The sequence below is a fragment of the Pseudophryne corroboree genome, chromosome 11, assembly GCF_028390025.1.
Source record: "Pseudophryne corroboree isolate aPseCor3 chromosome 11, aPseCor3.hap2, whole genome shotgun sequence".
Lineage (NCBI taxonomy): Eukaryota > Metazoa > Chordata > Amphibia > Anura > Myobatrachidae > Pseudophryne > Pseudophryne corroboree.
The window spans coordinates 198,916,689-198,933,000 of NC_086454.1; the positions used below are offsets into that span (position 1 = coordinate 198,916,689).

At 49.4% G+C, this 16,312-nt stretch overlaps 1 protein-coding gene across 1 annotated transcript in view; it reads left to right on the forward strand.

Moving 5' to 3' along the window:
- LTBP3 (latent transforming growth factor beta binding protein 3) overlaps positions 1–16,312 on the forward strand; it is a 282,983-nt gene that overhangs the window by 193,563 nt on the left and 73,108 nt on the right. Inside the window, exon 20 of the mRNA XM_063945201.1 lies at positions 12,721–12,858. Coding sequence (XP_063801271.1) covers positions 12,721–12,858 — 138 coding nt within the window. The remainder of the gene's footprint in view (positions 1–12,720; positions 12,859–16,312) is intronic.

Here is a 16,312-nt window from a genome sequence, read left to right on the forward strand (position 1 = left end):
TGTTTTGATAAGCGTGTTAGCGCTTTGTCCACCCTAGGAGGTGTTTCCCAGCGCTCCCTAACCTCTGGCGGGAAAGGGTATAAAGCCAATAACTTCTTTGAAATTAGCAGTTTTTTATCGGGGCACCCCACGCTTCATCACACACGTCATTTAATTCTTCTGATTCGGTAAAAACTACTGGTAGTTTTTTCACACCCCACATAATACCCTGTTTAGTGGTACCTGTAGTATCAGCTAAATGTAACATCTCCTTTATTGCCAAAATCATATAACGTGTGGCCCTACTGGAAAATACGGTTGATTCGTCACCTTCACCACCGGAATCAGTGCCTGTGTCTGGGTCTGTGTCGACCGACTGAGGCAAGGGGCGTTTTACAGCCCCTGACGGTGTTTGAGGCGCCTGGACAGGCACTAATTGAGTGTCCGGCCGCCTCATGTCGGCAAACGACTGCTTAAGCGAGTTGACGCTATCCCGTAATTCCACAAATAAAGGCATCCATTCTGGTGTCGACCCCCTAGGAGGTGACATCCTCATATTTGGCAATTGCTCCGCCTCCACACCAATAACGTCCTCATACATGTCGACACACACGTACCGACACACAGCAGACACACAGGGAATGCTCTATACGAAGACAGGACCCACTAGCCCTTTGGGGAGACAGAGGGAGAGTCTGCCAGCACACACCAAAAAGCGCTATATATGACAGGGATAGCCTTATGATTAAGTGCTCCCTTATAGCTGCTTTTATATTAATATATTGCCATTTATTTTGCCCCCCCTCTCTGTTATACCCTGTTTCTGTAGTGCAGTGCAGGGGAGAGACCTGGGAGCCTTCCTGACCAGCGGAGCTGTGACAGAAAATGGCGCCGTGTGCTGAGGAGATAGGCCCCGCCCCTTTTTCGGCGGGCTCGTCTCCCGCTATTTAGTACATTTAGGCAGGGGTAAATATCTCCATATAGCCTCTGGGGCTATATGTGAGGTATTTTTAGCCTTTTTAAAGGTTTTCATTTGCCTCCCAGGGCGCCCCCCCCCCAGCGCCCTGCACCCTCAGTGACTGCCGTGTGAAGTGTGCTGAGAGGAAAATGGCGCACAGCTGCAGTGCTGTGCGCTACCTTAAGAAGACTGCAGGAGTCTTCAGCCGCCGATTCTGGACCTCTTCTTGCTTCAGCATCTGTGAGGGGGCCGGCGGCGTGGCTCCGGTGACCATCCAGGCTGTACCTGTGATCGTCCCTCTGGAGCTTCATGTCCAGTAGCCAAGAAGCCAATCCATCCTGCACGCAGGTGAGTTCACTTCTTCTCCCCTCTGTCCCTCGTTGCAGTGATCCTGTTGCCAGCAGGAATCACTGTAAAATAAAAAACCTAAGCTAAACTCTCTAAGCAGCTCTTTATGAGAGCCACCTAGAATTGCACCCTTCTCGGTCGGGCACAAAAATCTAACTGGAGTCTGGAGGAGGGTCATAGGGGGAGGAGCCAGTACACACCACCTGACCTGTAAAAGCTTTACTTTTGTGCCCTGTCTCCTGCGGAGCCGCTATTCCCCATGGTCCTTTCAGGAACCCCAGCATCCACTTAGGACGATAGAGAAATACACATAATATAGTCATTAAGACTATATATGTGTAAAATCCCCTGCCATATATCCATAAAAAAAGCGAGAGAAGTCCGCCGTGAAGGGGGCGGGGCTATCTCCCTCAGCACACTGGCGCCATTTCCTCTCACAGCTCCGCTGGAAGGACGCTCCCCAGGCTCTCCCCTGCAGTTTCCAGGCTCAATAGGGTAAAAAAGAGAGGGGGGGCACTAAATTTAGGCGCAAATACTATATATATAGCTGCTATAGGGTAAAATCACTCATTATAGTGTACATCCCTGTGATTTATAGCGCTGTGGTGTGTGCTGGCATACTCTCTCTCTGTCTCCCCAAAGGACTTTGTGGAATTACGTGACAGTGTCAACTCCTTACATAAGAGGTTTGATGACATAGCAGATGTGGGACAGCCGGCTTCTCAGTCCGTGCCTGCCCAGGCGTCTCAAAAGCCATCAGGGGCTCAAAAACGCCCGCTACCTCAGATGGCAGACACAGATGTCGACACGGATACTGACTCCAGTGTCGACGACGATGAGACTAGTGTACATTCCAATAGGGCCATCCGTTACATGATTACGGCAATGAAAAATGTGTTGCACATTTCTGACATTAACCCTGGTACCACAAAAAAGGGTATTATGTTTGGGGAGAAAAAGCAGCCTGTGGTTTTTCCCCCTTCTGAAGAGTTAAATGAAGTGTGTGATGAAGCGTGGGTTTCCCCCGATAAGAAACTGGTAATTTCCAAAAAGTTACTAAGGGCGTACCCTTTCCCGCCAGAGGATAGGATATGTTGGGAGACATCCCCTAGGGTGGATAAAGCGCTCACACGCTTGTCAAAGAAGGTGGCACTACCGTCTCCGGATACGGCCGCCCTAAAGGAGCCTGCGGATAGAAAGCAGGAGGCTATCCTGAAGTCTATATATACACACTCAGGTATTATACTGAGACCGGCTATTGCTTCAGCATGGATGTGCAGTGCTGCAGCTGCGTGGTCAGATTCCCTGTCTGATAACATTGATACCCTTGACAGGGACACTATATATTGCTAACTGTAGAGCATATTAAAGGCGTAGTCTTATACATGAGAGATGGGATGAGAGGGATATTTGCCAACTGGCATCTAGAATAAATACAATGTCCATTTCTGCCAGGAGAGTATTATGGACTCGGCAGTGGACAGGTGATGCGGATTCTAAAAGGCACATGGAGGTTTTGCCTTACAAGGGTGAGGAATTGTTTGGGGATGGTCTCTCGGACCTCGTTTCCACAGCGACGGCTGGGAAGTCGACATTTTTACCCCATGTTCCCTCACAGCCAAAGAAAGCACCGTATTATCAGGTACAGTCCTTTCGGCCCCAGAAAGGCAAGCGGGTTAAAGGCGCGTCCTTTCTGCCCAGAGGCAGAGGTAGGGGGAAAAAGCTGCACCAAACAGCAAGTTCCCAGGAACAAAAGTCCTTTCCCGCTTCCTCTAAGTCCACCGCATGACGCTGGGGCTCCACAGGTGGAGCCAGGTGCGGTGGGGGCCCGTCTCCGGAACTTTAGCGACCAGTGGGTTCGCTCACGGGTGGATCCCTGGATTCTACAAGTGGTATCTCAGGGGTACAAGCTGTAATTCGAGACGTCTCCCCCTCGCCGTTTCCTCAAATCAGCCTTGCCAACTACTCCCCCAGACAGGGAGGCGGTGCTGGAGGCGATTCACAAGCTGTACTCCCAGCAGGTGATAACCAAAGTACCCCTCCTTCAACAGGGACGGGGTTACTATTCCACAATGTTTGTGGTACCGAAACCGGACGGTTCGGTGAGACCCATTTTAAATTTGAAATCCTTGAACACTTATATAAGAAGGTTCAAGTTCAAAATGGAATCGCTCAGGGCGGTTATTGCAAGCCTGGACGAAGGGGATTACATGGTATCACTGGACATCAAGGATGCTTACCTGCTGTTATGCACACCAGTGCCTGCAGGAATGTACTGGTGTCTGAACTGTTATGCACACCAGTGCCTGCAGGAATGTACTGGTGTCTGAACAGATAGGGATGCAAAACAAATGAACTCACAGACAGACTGGGGAATATGACATTACGTACACAGAAGGTGATAGGGTAACAAAATAAACACAAAGTGAACAGAGAAGCCCAGAGGCTAAGAAACTGGGTGTCTCCCTAGTATTAAGAATGCTCAGATGGAAAAAGCAAGATGTTGTGTTTTAATACGTAGAGAACCCGAAATGCTGTTGCTAAGGGCAACAGCAAAACCCTAAAGGGTTACCAACGGGTGTGGCAATAAACTCCTTGGTCAGAGATGGAATGATAGACACAAGGAGAGTCTCAACAATCCTAATCCTCACTTGCAGTGCACAGGTTCAGTTTACTGCCACTAAACTGACACCTGAACACCTTGCACAGTGAGACAGTATTTAGGCAGGCAAGTCTGAGAATACAGCCGCAAACTTGCTAAGTTCACAGAGTAGCAAAAGAACCCCAGCAAGTTAAACGACTGACTCCAGTCTTACTGCTAGGTCTGGATTGGCAGAGTGTAGTACCAAATCCCAAGGCCTATATGCAGTAAGCAACAACAAATACAAAGCTACACAGTACTGGCTAACTTTCAGGAACTAACTAACCAACAAAGATTCAGCAGCATCTGCTTAACCTGAGAAGAGGCCTTATATAGCAGGTGCTGTCCACGCCCCACTCAGACCTCACAGACTGTGAGCACAAAAACCAGCACCGGATCCCCTGCCGTGCACAGAGCCTGTAACCACTGCACAGCAAAAGACTCGAACCGGAGTATCAGCTGCGCTCTGGTTACTCCGCTAGCACTTGTCTCCCGGTTGCCATGACGACGTGGCAGCACAGGGCAGGAGACCCTAACAGTACCCCCCCTCTGACGAGGGGTCAAAGAACCCCTACCACCGGGTTTATCGGGGAACTGCGAGAAGAATGAGCGTATCAGTCTGGGGGCATGAAGATCACAACTGCGCACCCACGACCGCTCCTCCGGGCCATACCCCTTCCAGTGCACCAAAAATGACAGCCGACCCCGAACCATCTTGGAGTCAAGAATCCTTTCAACAACAAACTCCCTCTGGCCACGTATCAGAAGAGGGGAAGGTCTTCCACTGGAAGAAGGATTACTAATCGCCCGTTTTAAAAGGGAACAATGAAATGTTTTATTGATACCCAAAGAACGGGGCAGATCTAACTGAAATGCCACCGGATTGATAACCCTGGTGATCTTATAAGGGCCGATGAACCGGGGGCCTAACTTATGAGATGGCTGTCTCAACTTCAAATTCTTGGTAGACAACCAGACGAAGTCTCCTAATTTGAAGCTGCAGGGTCTTTTCCGCTTATCAAAAACCCTTTTGGTCACTAATGACACAGACACAAGGGCTTTCTTCACTTTCCTCCAAATACCTCTAAGGACCGAAACCACAGAGGAACCACCAGGCGTGGAGTCCAGGGGGTCAAAAGAATTGGCCTTAGGATGATGCCCATACACACAAAGGAAGGGAGAGATCCCTGTAGCAGAGTGAGCCGCGTTGTTATAGGCAAACTCCGCCATGGACAGATGAGCAACCCAGTCAGTCTGACACTTGGAGACATAACACCTGAGGAACTGCTCCAAGGACTGGTTCACCCTTTCAGTCTGCCCATTAGACTGCGGATGGTAGCCTGACGACAAGCTGACAGAAATCTGGAGATCGGAACAAAATGCCCTCCAGAATTTGGCCACAAACTGGGATCCGCGGTCAGAGACCACATCAAGTGGCAACCCGTGGAGACGCACAACATGCAGCATAAATAATTCAGACAGGCGTCTGGCCGATGGCAGCCCAACCAGTGGAACGAAGTGCGCCATCTTCGAAAACCTGTCAACGACAACCCAGATGGCTGTCATCCCCGAGGATTTGGGCAAGTCCACCACAAAATCCATTGAAATGTGGGTCCATGGCTTAGATGGAATAGAGAGTGGATGTAATGGGCCAACAGGAACCCCTCTAGGAGTCTTATTTTGGGCACAGATGTCACATGCCCGAACCCACTGATCCACATCCTTAGCCACCGAGGGCCACCACACCGCCCTAGATAGCAACTCCCGAGTTCTGGCAATACCCGGGTGACCTGCCGACTTCTTGGCATGGAATTCCAGGAACACTCGCTGTCTTAACCTAGGAGGCACAAACAAAAGACCTACCGGAAGGTCTGGAGGAGCCTGCTCCTGTGCTCTAAGGACTAATGATAAGAGGTCCTGGGTAATGCCCACTTTAATACATGATGGGGACACAATGGGCAACGGCTCCTCGGTGGTCTCCTGGATTGGAGCAAAACTCCGCGAGAGCGCATCAGCCTTGATGTTTTTTGACCCAGGGCGATATGTTATCAAAAAATTAAAGCGAGCAAAAAACAAAGCCCATCGTGCCTGCCTGGCATTGAGACGCTTCGCTGACTCTAAATATGCCAGATTCTTATGGTCGGTGAGAATTGAGACCACAAACTTAGCCCCCTCAAGCCAGTGTCTTCACTCCTCGAGTGCATCCTTAATAGCCAACAATTCCCGGTTACCCACGTCATAATTCATCTCGGCAGGCGAAAATTTACGGGAAAAGTAAGCACAGGGATGAAGGCGATTATCAGACACTCCCATCTGAGAGAGCACTGCCCCAATACCCATCTCAGAGGCATCCACCTCCACCACAAAAGGACGCTCTGGATCTGGGTGTCGCAGCACCTTGGCCGATACAAATGCCCTTTTGAGACGGGCAAAAGCCGCTTTAGCCTCACAAGACCAGTGAGCAACATCCGCCCCTTTCTTAGTGAGTGCCACCAAGGGCGCCACTATAGACGAAAATCCAGCGATAAATCGTCTATAAAAATTCGCAAAGCCCAGGAAACGCTGAAGCGCCTTCAAACTAGTGGGCTGCACCCAATCCAGGACTGCCTGTACCTTGGAACCCTCCATTTGGAAACCTTCTGGGGAGATAATATATCCTAGAAATGCGATTTGCTGAACTTCAAATTCGCACTTCTCCAGCTTCGCCCCAAGCCGGTGGTCTCTGAGTTTCTGGAGGACTAAGCGTACATGCTTCCGATGTTCCTCCAGGGAATGGGAGAAGATTAGGATGTCATCTAAGTATACAACTAAGAATCTATCCAAATATTCCCTGAGTACATCGTTCATGAAATCCTGGAAGACTGCCGGGGCATTACAGAGCCCAAAAGGCATCACCAAATATTCATAATGCCCTGAGTGGGTATTAAAGGCAGTCTTCCATTCATCCCCCTCTCTTATTCGGATTAGATTGTACGCCCCGCGTAGGTCAATCTTAGAAAAAATGGTGGCAGTACGAAGCTGGTCAAACAAGACCGAAATGAGAGGCAGTGGGTATGAGTTTTTAATCGTGATACGGTTCAATTCCCTAAAGTCGATGCAGGGTCGCAATGAACCGTCCTTTTTACCCACGAAGAAGAACCCCGACCCAACTGGAGACTGTGAAGGTCTGATAAATCCCTTAGCCAAGTTCTCCTGAATGTACTCTGCCATAGCCTGAGTCTCAGGACGTGACAGGGAGTACAACCTGCTCTTGGGAAGCTTAGCATTTGGCAACAAATCAATGGCACAGTCATAGGGGCGATGGGGAGGTAGTACCTCTGCAACTTTTTTGGAGAACACGTCCGCAAAATCTGCATAACACCCTGGCAATCCTGGCAAACTTAGCTGCGAGAGCCTGACTGGAAGGCTCAAGCAACTCCTGAAACAATCAGGACCCCAACTAAGAATCTCCCCAGAGACCCAGTCAAATTGAGGATTGTGGGCCCTTAACCAGGGTAACCCCAACACCAATGGGGCAAAAGTACAGACAGTCACATAAAAGGACAATTTTTCAGAGTGTGTGGCTCCAATAAACAAAGAAATCTGGCTAGTGCAAGAGGTAATTTTACCTTGGGATAATGGTTCCCCGTTTAACCCACAAATCTCAATTTCCGATGCCAAGGGTACTAAGGGAACAGAGTGTTTCAGGGCGAATTGGCGGTCCATAAAAACCCCGTCGGCCCCACTGTCCACAAAGGCCTCAGTCTTGACAGTTTGACCGAGGATCTTCAAGGTCACCGGAATGATAAAAGTCTTCTTGGGAAATTCTGACTTCTGGCCTGACAGGATATTTCCCATCACCCTCAGGCCCTGAAGTTTTCCGGCTTTTCTGGGCATGATACTACCACATGACCTTTATTCCCACAGTACAAACACAACCCCTGCTGTCTCCTCCGCGTCTTCTCACGCGAGGAGAGGCGGGTAGCCCCAATCTGCATAGGCTCCTCGGAGTCTGAGGTTCCCTTGGGAAAGAAAGAAACCTCGGTCTCCCTTTCAAGCCTACGCTCTCTCAGCCGTCTATCCACCCGGATGGATAACTGCATGAGCTGATCCAAGCTATCAGGCAAGGGATATTGTACCAGTTGGTCTTTTATCTGGTTAGAAAGACCTCTTCGGTACTGGTGTCTCAGGGCTGGGTCATTCCACTGGGTATCATGGGCCAACCTCCGAAACTCCGTACAGTAAACCTCAACTGGCCTTCGCCCTTGCTTAAGGATCGAAATCTGAGCCTCGGCTGAGGCCGTCTTGTCAGGGTCATCGTACAACATGCCCAGTGCCGTAAAAAAAGCATCAACACTTTTAAGCGACGGACAGTCAGGCTGCAACCCATATGCCCAGACCTGTGGGTCTCCTTGTAGCAAGGAAATCACTATGCCCACCCGCTGAATCTCCGACCCAGAAGACTGAGGCCTAAGCCGGAAGTATAGCTTGCAGCTCTCCTTGAAACAAAAGTACTGCGTGCGATCTCCAGAAAAACGATCCGGGAGATTTACTTTCGGCTCCTTAACCCCTGAAGGTGCTGCTGCTGCGGGAGCTCCGCCAGCGGCCTGGGAGGTGTGCATTTTAATGGACAAATCATTAAATTGTCGAGTCAGGACCTGCATCTGATCGACCACCTGTTGCAACGTATTTTGAGGAGTATGCTCCATATTCCCACAAAATTTCAACAGGAGTATTAGGCTGCTGAATATGTTATGCACACCAGTGCCTGCAGGAATGTACTGGTGTCTGAACTGTTATGCACACCAGTGCCTGCAGGAATGTACTGGTGTCTGAACTGTTATGCACACCAGTGCCTGCAGGAATGTACTGGTGTCTGAACAGATAGGGATGCAAAACAAATGAACTCACAGACAGACTGGGGAATATGACATTACGTACACAGAAGGTGATAGGGTAACAAAATAAACACAAAGTGAACAGAGAAGCCCAGAGGCTAAGAAACTGGGTGTCTCCCTAGTATTAAGAATGCTCAGATGGAAAAAGCAAGATGTTGTGTTTTAATACGTAGAGAACCCGAAATGCTGTTGCTAAGGGCAACAGCAAAACCCTAAAGGGTTACCAACGGGTGTGGCAGTAAACTCCTTGGTCAGAGATGGAATGATAGACACAAGGAGAGTCTCCACAATCCTAATCCTCACTTGCAGTGCACAGGTTCAGCTTACTGCCACTAAACTGACACCTGAACACCTTGCACAGTGAGACAGGATTTAGGCAGGCAAGTCTGAGAATACAGCCGCAAACTTGCTAAGTTCACAGAGTAGCAAAAGAACCCCAGCAAGTTAAATGACTGACTCCAGTCTTACTGCTAGGTCTGGATTGGCAGAGTGTAGTACCAAATCCCAAGGCCTATATGCAGTAAGCAACAACAAATACAAAGCTACACAGTACTGGCTAACTTTCAGGAACTAACTAACCAACAAAGATTCAGCAGCATCTGCTTAACCTGAGAAGAGGCCTTATATAGCAGGTGCTGTCCACGCCCCACTCAGACCTCACAGAATGTGAGCACAAAAACCAGCACCGGATCCCCTGCCGTGCACAGAGCCTGTAACCACTGCACAGCAAAAGACTCGAACCGGAGTATCAGCTGCGCTCAGGTTACTCCGCTAGCACTTGTCTCCCGGTTGCCATGACGACGTGGCAGCACAGGGCAGGAGACCCTAACACCTGCATGTCCCCATTTACCCTCCTCACCAGGAGTACCTCAGATTTGTGGTACAGGACTGTCATTACCAATTCCAGACGTTGCCGTTTGGTCTGTCCACGGCACTGAGGGTATTTACCAAGGTAATGGCCGAAATGATGATACTCCTTCGAAAAAAGGGAGTTATAATTATCCCATACTTGGACGATCTCCTTATAAAGGCGAGGTCCAGGGAACAGTTGTTGATCGGAGTAGCACTGGCTCGGGAAGTGCTACAACAGCACGGCTGGATCCTGAATATTCCAAAGTCGCAGCTGGTTCCTACAACGCCTCTACTGTTCCTGGGGATGGTTCTGGACACAGAACAGAAAAAGGTGTTTCTCCCGGAGGAGAAGGCCAAGGAGTTGTCATCTCTAGTCAGAGACCTCCTAAAACCAAAACAGGTGTCGGTGCACCACTGCACGCGAGTCCTGGGAAAGATGGTAGCTTCTTACGAAGCAATTCCATTCGGAAGGTTCCATGCAAGGATCTTTCAGTGGGATCTGTTGGACAAGTTGTCCGGATCGCATCTTCAGATGCATCGGCTGATAACCCTGTCTCCAAGGACCAGGGTGTCGCTGTTGTGGTGGCTGCAGAGTGCTCATCTTCTAGAGGGCCGCAGATTCGGCATACAGGACTGGGTCCTGGTGACCACGGATGCCAGCCTTCGAGGTTGGGGGGCAGTCACACAGGGAAGAAACTTCCAAGGACTATGGACGAGTCAGGAGACTTCCCTACACATAAATATTCTGGAACTGAGGGCCATTTACAATGCCCTAAGTCAGGCAAGACCCCTGCTTCAACACCAGCCGGTGCTGATCCAGTCAGACAACATCACGGCGGTCGCCCATGTAAACCGTCAGGGCAGCACAGGAAGCAGGATGGCGATGGCAGAAGCCACAAGGATTCTCCGATGGGCAGAAAATCATGTGTTAGCACTGTCAGCAGTGTTCATTCCGGGAGTGGACAACTGGGAAGCAGACTTCCTCAGCAGGCACGACCTCCACCCGGGAGAGTGGGGACTTCATCCAGAAGTCTTCCAAATGATTGTACACCATTGGGAAAGGCCACAGGTGGACATGATGGCGTCCCGCCTCAACAAAAAGCTAAAAAGATATTGCGCCAGGTCAAGGGACCCTCAGGCGATAGCTGTGGACGCTCTAGTGACACCGTGGGTGTACCAGTCGGTTTATGTGTTCCCTCCTCTGCCTCTCATACCGAAGGTACTGAGAATAATAAGAAGGAGAGGAGTAAGAACTATACTTGTGGTTCCGGATTGGCCAAGAAGAGCTTGGTACCCAGAACTTCAAGAAATGATCTCAGAGGACCCATGGCCTCTGCCGCTCAGACAGGACCTGCTGCAGCAGGGGCCCTGTCTGTTCCAAGACTTACCGCGGCTGCGTTTGACGGCATGGCGGTTGAACACCGGATCCTAAAAGAAAAGGGCATTACGGAGGAAGTCATTCCTACGCTGATTAAAGCTAGGAAAGAAGTGACCGTAAGACATTATCACCGCATATGGCGATAATATGTTGCTTGGTGTGAGGCCAGGAAGGCCCCAACGGAGGAATTTCAGCTCGGTCGATTTCTGCACTTCCTACAGTCAGGAGTGACTATGGGCCTAAAATTGGGTTCCATTAAGGTCCAGATCTCGGCTCTGTCGATTTTCTTCCAAAAAGAACTGGCTACACTGCCTGAAGTTCAGACTTTTGTTAAAGGAGTGCTGCATATTCAGCCCCCTTTTGTGCCTCCAGTGGCACCGTGGGATCTCAACGTGGTGTTGGATTTCCTAAAGTCGCATTGGTTTGAGCCACTTAAAACCGTGGAGCTAAAATACCTCACGTGGAAAGTGGTCATGCTGTTGGCCTTGGCGTCGGCCAGGCGTGTATCAGAATTGGCGGCTTTGTCTTGTAAAAGCCCTTATCTGATTTTGCATATGGATAGGGCGGAATTGAGGACTCGTTCCCAATTCCTTCCTAAGGTGGTTTCAGCTTTTCATGTGAACCAACCTATTGTGGTGCCTGCAGCTACTCGGGACTTGGAGGATTCCAAGTTACTGGACGTAGTCAGGGCCCTGAAAATATATGTTTCCAGGACGGCTGGAGTCAGGAAAACTGACTCGCTATTTATCCTGTATGCACCCAACAAGCTGGGTGCTCCTGCTTCTAAGCAGACTATTGCTCGCTGGATCTGTAGCACGATTCAACTTGCACATTCTGCGGCTGGACTGCCGCATCCTAAATCTGTAAAAGCCCATTCCACGAGGAAAGTGGGCTCTTCTTGGGCGGCTGCCCGAGGGGTCTCGGCTTTACAACTTTGCCGAGCTGCTACTTGGTCGGGTTCAAACACATGTGCAAAATTCTACAAGTTTGATACCCTGGCTGAGGAGGACCTTGAGTTTGCTCATTCGGTTCTGCAAAGTCATCCGCACTCTCCCGCCCGTTTGGGAGCTTTGGTATAATCCCCATGGTCCTTACGGAGTTCCCAGCATCCACTAGGACGTCAGAGAAAATAAGAATTCACTCACCGGTAATTCTATTTCTCATAGTCCGTAGTGGATGCTGGGCGCCCATCCCAAGTGCGGATTGTCTGCAATACTTGTATATAGTTATTGCCTAACTAAAGGGTTATTGTTATGAGCCATCTGTTCGTGAGGCTCAGTTGTTGTTCATACTGTTAACTGGATATAGTATCACGAGTGTACGGTGTGATTGGTGTGGCTGGTATGAGTCTTACCCGGGATTCCAAATCCCTTCCTTATTGTGTCAGCTCTTCCGGGCACAGTTTCCCTAACTGAGGTCTGGAGGAGGGGCATAGAGGGAGGAGCCAGTGCACACCAGGTAGTCCTAATTCTTTCTTAGAGTGCCCAGTCTCCTTCGGAGCCCGCTATTCCCCATGGTCCTTACGGAGTTCCCAGCATCCACTACGGACTACGAGAAATAGAATTACCGGTGAGTAAATTCTTATTATAAGTACAGACCACTCTGTATATTACATAGTTACATAGTTAAGTACAGACCACTCTGTATATTGTTGCTGAAAATTTATCTTTCACTCATTGACTCACAGATGTGGACGAATGCGTAGATGAGTCAAATTGCATTAATGGTCAGTGTATCAACACTCGAGGCTCTTTCTACTGCCGATGCCCACTTCATACGCAATACCATGCCGAACATAAGCGCTGCATGACTAATGCTGAGCTGGGTAAGAATATGTTGTCCACTTTTAGCTGAAATGTCATTCTTTTCAGCATTTTTCCTATGTGTTGTTTTAAATGTAATAATTAAAACATATATATATATATATATATATATATATATAATAAATAAAGTTACCAGTGATAAAATTTTGAAGTAAATAAATAAATCCAATAAATGTAGCAATCATTGTGACCGTCAGGGTCCCGACAGGCGCTCTTGTCATCGTCATCGCCTCTCTGTAGCAATATGATTAACTTATCAGAACAATAGCAAATAGGCACACTTGGGGGTATATTTACTAAGCTCCCGATTTTGACCGAGATGGTGTTTTTTCTTCAAAGTGTCATCTCGGGAATTTACTAAACTCAAATCTCGGCAGTGATGAGGGCATTCGTATTTTTTTGGAAGTCAAAGAAAAAAATACGAATGAATACACCATCGGTCAAATACGACTGTTTTTTGATACAACTCGGTAATTTACTAAAAAGTGTATTTCACGAACACTGCCGGCAATAGCCAAACACTGCCGTGAAAAAATACAAATCGTAAAAAAAAGCAGATTTAAAACAGACCTGCTTTTTTTTAACCGTGTTTTGATAGGCATGCACGGATCCATGAGATCCGTGCAAGTTTATCAGTGGGAAAGGGTGGGAAAGCGTTAAATTTTCAGGAAAAAAATGCGTGGGGTCCCCCCTCCTAAGCAAAACCAGCCTCGGGCTCTTTGAGCCAGACCTGGTTAAAAAAATATGGGGGAAAAAATGTCAGGGGTTCCCCCATATTTAATCAACCAGCACCGGGCTCTGCGCCTGGTCCTGGTTCAAAAAATACGGGGGACAAAAAGCGTAGGGGTCCCCCGTATTTTTTAAACCAGCACCGGGCTCCACTAGCCAGGTACATAATGCCACAGCCGGGGGACACTTTTATCTAGGTCCCTGCGGCCCTGGCATTACATACCCAACTAGTCACCCCTGGCCGGGGTACCCTGGAGGAGTGGGAACCCCTTAAATCAAGGGGTCCCCCCCTCCAGCCACCCAAGGGCCAGGGGTGAAGCCCGAGGCTGTCCCCCCCCATCCAAGGGCGGCGGATGGGGGGCTGATAGCCTTGTGTAAAAAATGAGAATATTGTTTTTAGTAGCAGTACTACATATCCCAGCAAGCCTCCCCTGCAAGCTGGTACTTGGAGAACCACAAGTACCAGCATGCGGTGGAAAACCAGGCCCGCTGGTACCTGTAGTACTACTACTAAAAAAATATCCAACAAAAAACAGGAGACACACACCGTGACAGTATAAGTTTACGAGCTCCTTACGAGCTTTAGAACTCTTGGAATGAATGGAAGAGATGGAAACACATACACCGACCGGAACACCCACGGAGACACCAGGGAGTCCACTGCCACTGCTTGTGGGTCCCTCGACCTGGAACAATAGCGTCAAAGCTTCTTGTTGAGATGAGAGGCCATCATGTCTATTTGGGGTAACCCCCAAAGGTCTGTAATGTCCTTGAACACCTCTGGATGGAGACCCCATTCCCCTGGATGGAGATCGTGTCTGCTGAGGAAGTCTGCTTCCCAGTTGTCTACTCCCGGAATGAAGATTGCTGAGAGTGTGTCTTTCTGCCCAGAGGATGATTCTTGTCACCTCTGACATTGCAGCTCTACTCTTTGTTCCGCCCTGTCGGTTTATGTAGGCCACTGTCGTTACATTGTCCGACTGCACTTGAATGGCCCGATTTCTTAGAAGATGGGCTGCCTGAAGAAGACCGTTGTTGACGGCTCTTAGTTCCATGGGCAGGCCGGCTTCCAGACTTGACCACCTTCCTTGGAATGTTTCCCCCTGAGTGACTGCCCCCCAGCCCCGAAGGCTCGCATCCGTGGTTAGAAGGACCCAGTCCTGAATCCCGAACCTGCGGCCCTCCAGAAGGTGAGGCAATTGGAGCCACCAGAGGAGTGAAAACCTGGCCTTTGGCGACAAACTAATCCTCTGGTGCATGTGGAGATGAGATCCTGACCACTTGTCCAGGAGATCCAGTTGGAAGGCCCGAGCATGGAACCTCCCGTATTGGGGAGCCTCGTAAGAGGCCACCGACCATCTTTCCCAAAAGGCGAATGCAGTGATGAACTGACACCTGGGCTGGCTTCAGGACATCCCGGACCATTGCTTGTATCACCAATGCCTTTTCCTGCGGGAGAAACACCCTCTGCACTTCTGTGTCAAGGATCATCCCTAGAAAAGACAACCTCTGGGTCGGTTACAAATGTGACTTTGGGAGATTCAGAATCCAACCGTGGACTCTGAGTAGGTGCGTTGTGAGAACAATGGACTACAACAGCTTCTCCTTGGACGAAGCCTTTATCAGCAGATCGTCCAGATATGGAATAATGGTCACCCCTTGTTTGCGGAGGAGAACCATCATCTCTGCCATCACCTTGGTGAACACCCTTGGTGCTGTTGAGAGGCCGAATGGCAGGGCCTGGAACTGGAAATGACAGTCCGATAATGCAAAACGGAGATAAGCCTGATGCGGCAGCCAAATCGAAATGTGGAGGTACGCATCCTTGATATCCAGGGATACCAGGAATTTCCCCTCTTCCAGACCTGATATCACCGCCCTGAGAGACTTCATCATGAACTCCTTTAGAAAGGGGTTCAGTGATTTTAGGTTCAGAATGGGCCTGACCGAACCATCCAGTTTCGGTACCACGAAAAGGTTCGAATAGTAACCTGTGGTTTGTAAATGAGGAGGAACTGGTACAATGACCTGTGCCTCCACAAACTTCTGGACAGCTTCCTGGGGTACAGTTCTGTCTACCAGCAGAACTGGCAAGCCTGATTTGAAAAATCGGTGAGAAGGAAGATTTTGAAATTTCAGCCTGTATCCCTGGTACACAATATCTATCACCCAGGGATCCAGGCCGAACGATACCCAGACGTGACTGAACTGTCCGAGTCTCGCCCCCACCGGCCCCACCTCCACAGTCATGCGGAGGACTTTGGCGTACCTGAAGCAGGCTTTTGTTCCTGGGAACCTGCAGCAGCAGGTTTCTTGGATTTAACTCGTCCTCCCCTTAAGAAGGTATTGGACAGTTTGGCCTTTCTAGGCTTGTTAGGCCGAAAGGACTGAGATGCTGATGAAGAGAAGTATTTCTTCGGAGCAGGAGCAGCTGAGGGAAGAAACTGAGACTTACCCGCTGTAGCCGTGGATATTCAAGCATCCAAAGCTTCCCCAAAGAGAGCCTGACCTGTGTAGGGTAGGGACACCACACTTTTCCTGGATTCCGCGTCGGCAGACCACTAGCGCAGCCACAGTCCCCGACAAGCGGAAACAGACATGGAAGAGATCCCCTCAGCCATGGAACCCAGGTCTTTCATGGATTCTACCATAAAACCTGCTGAATTGTGAATGTTACGCAAAAAAACAATTCAACATCCCCTCTATCCATCGTATCCAAATCCTCTA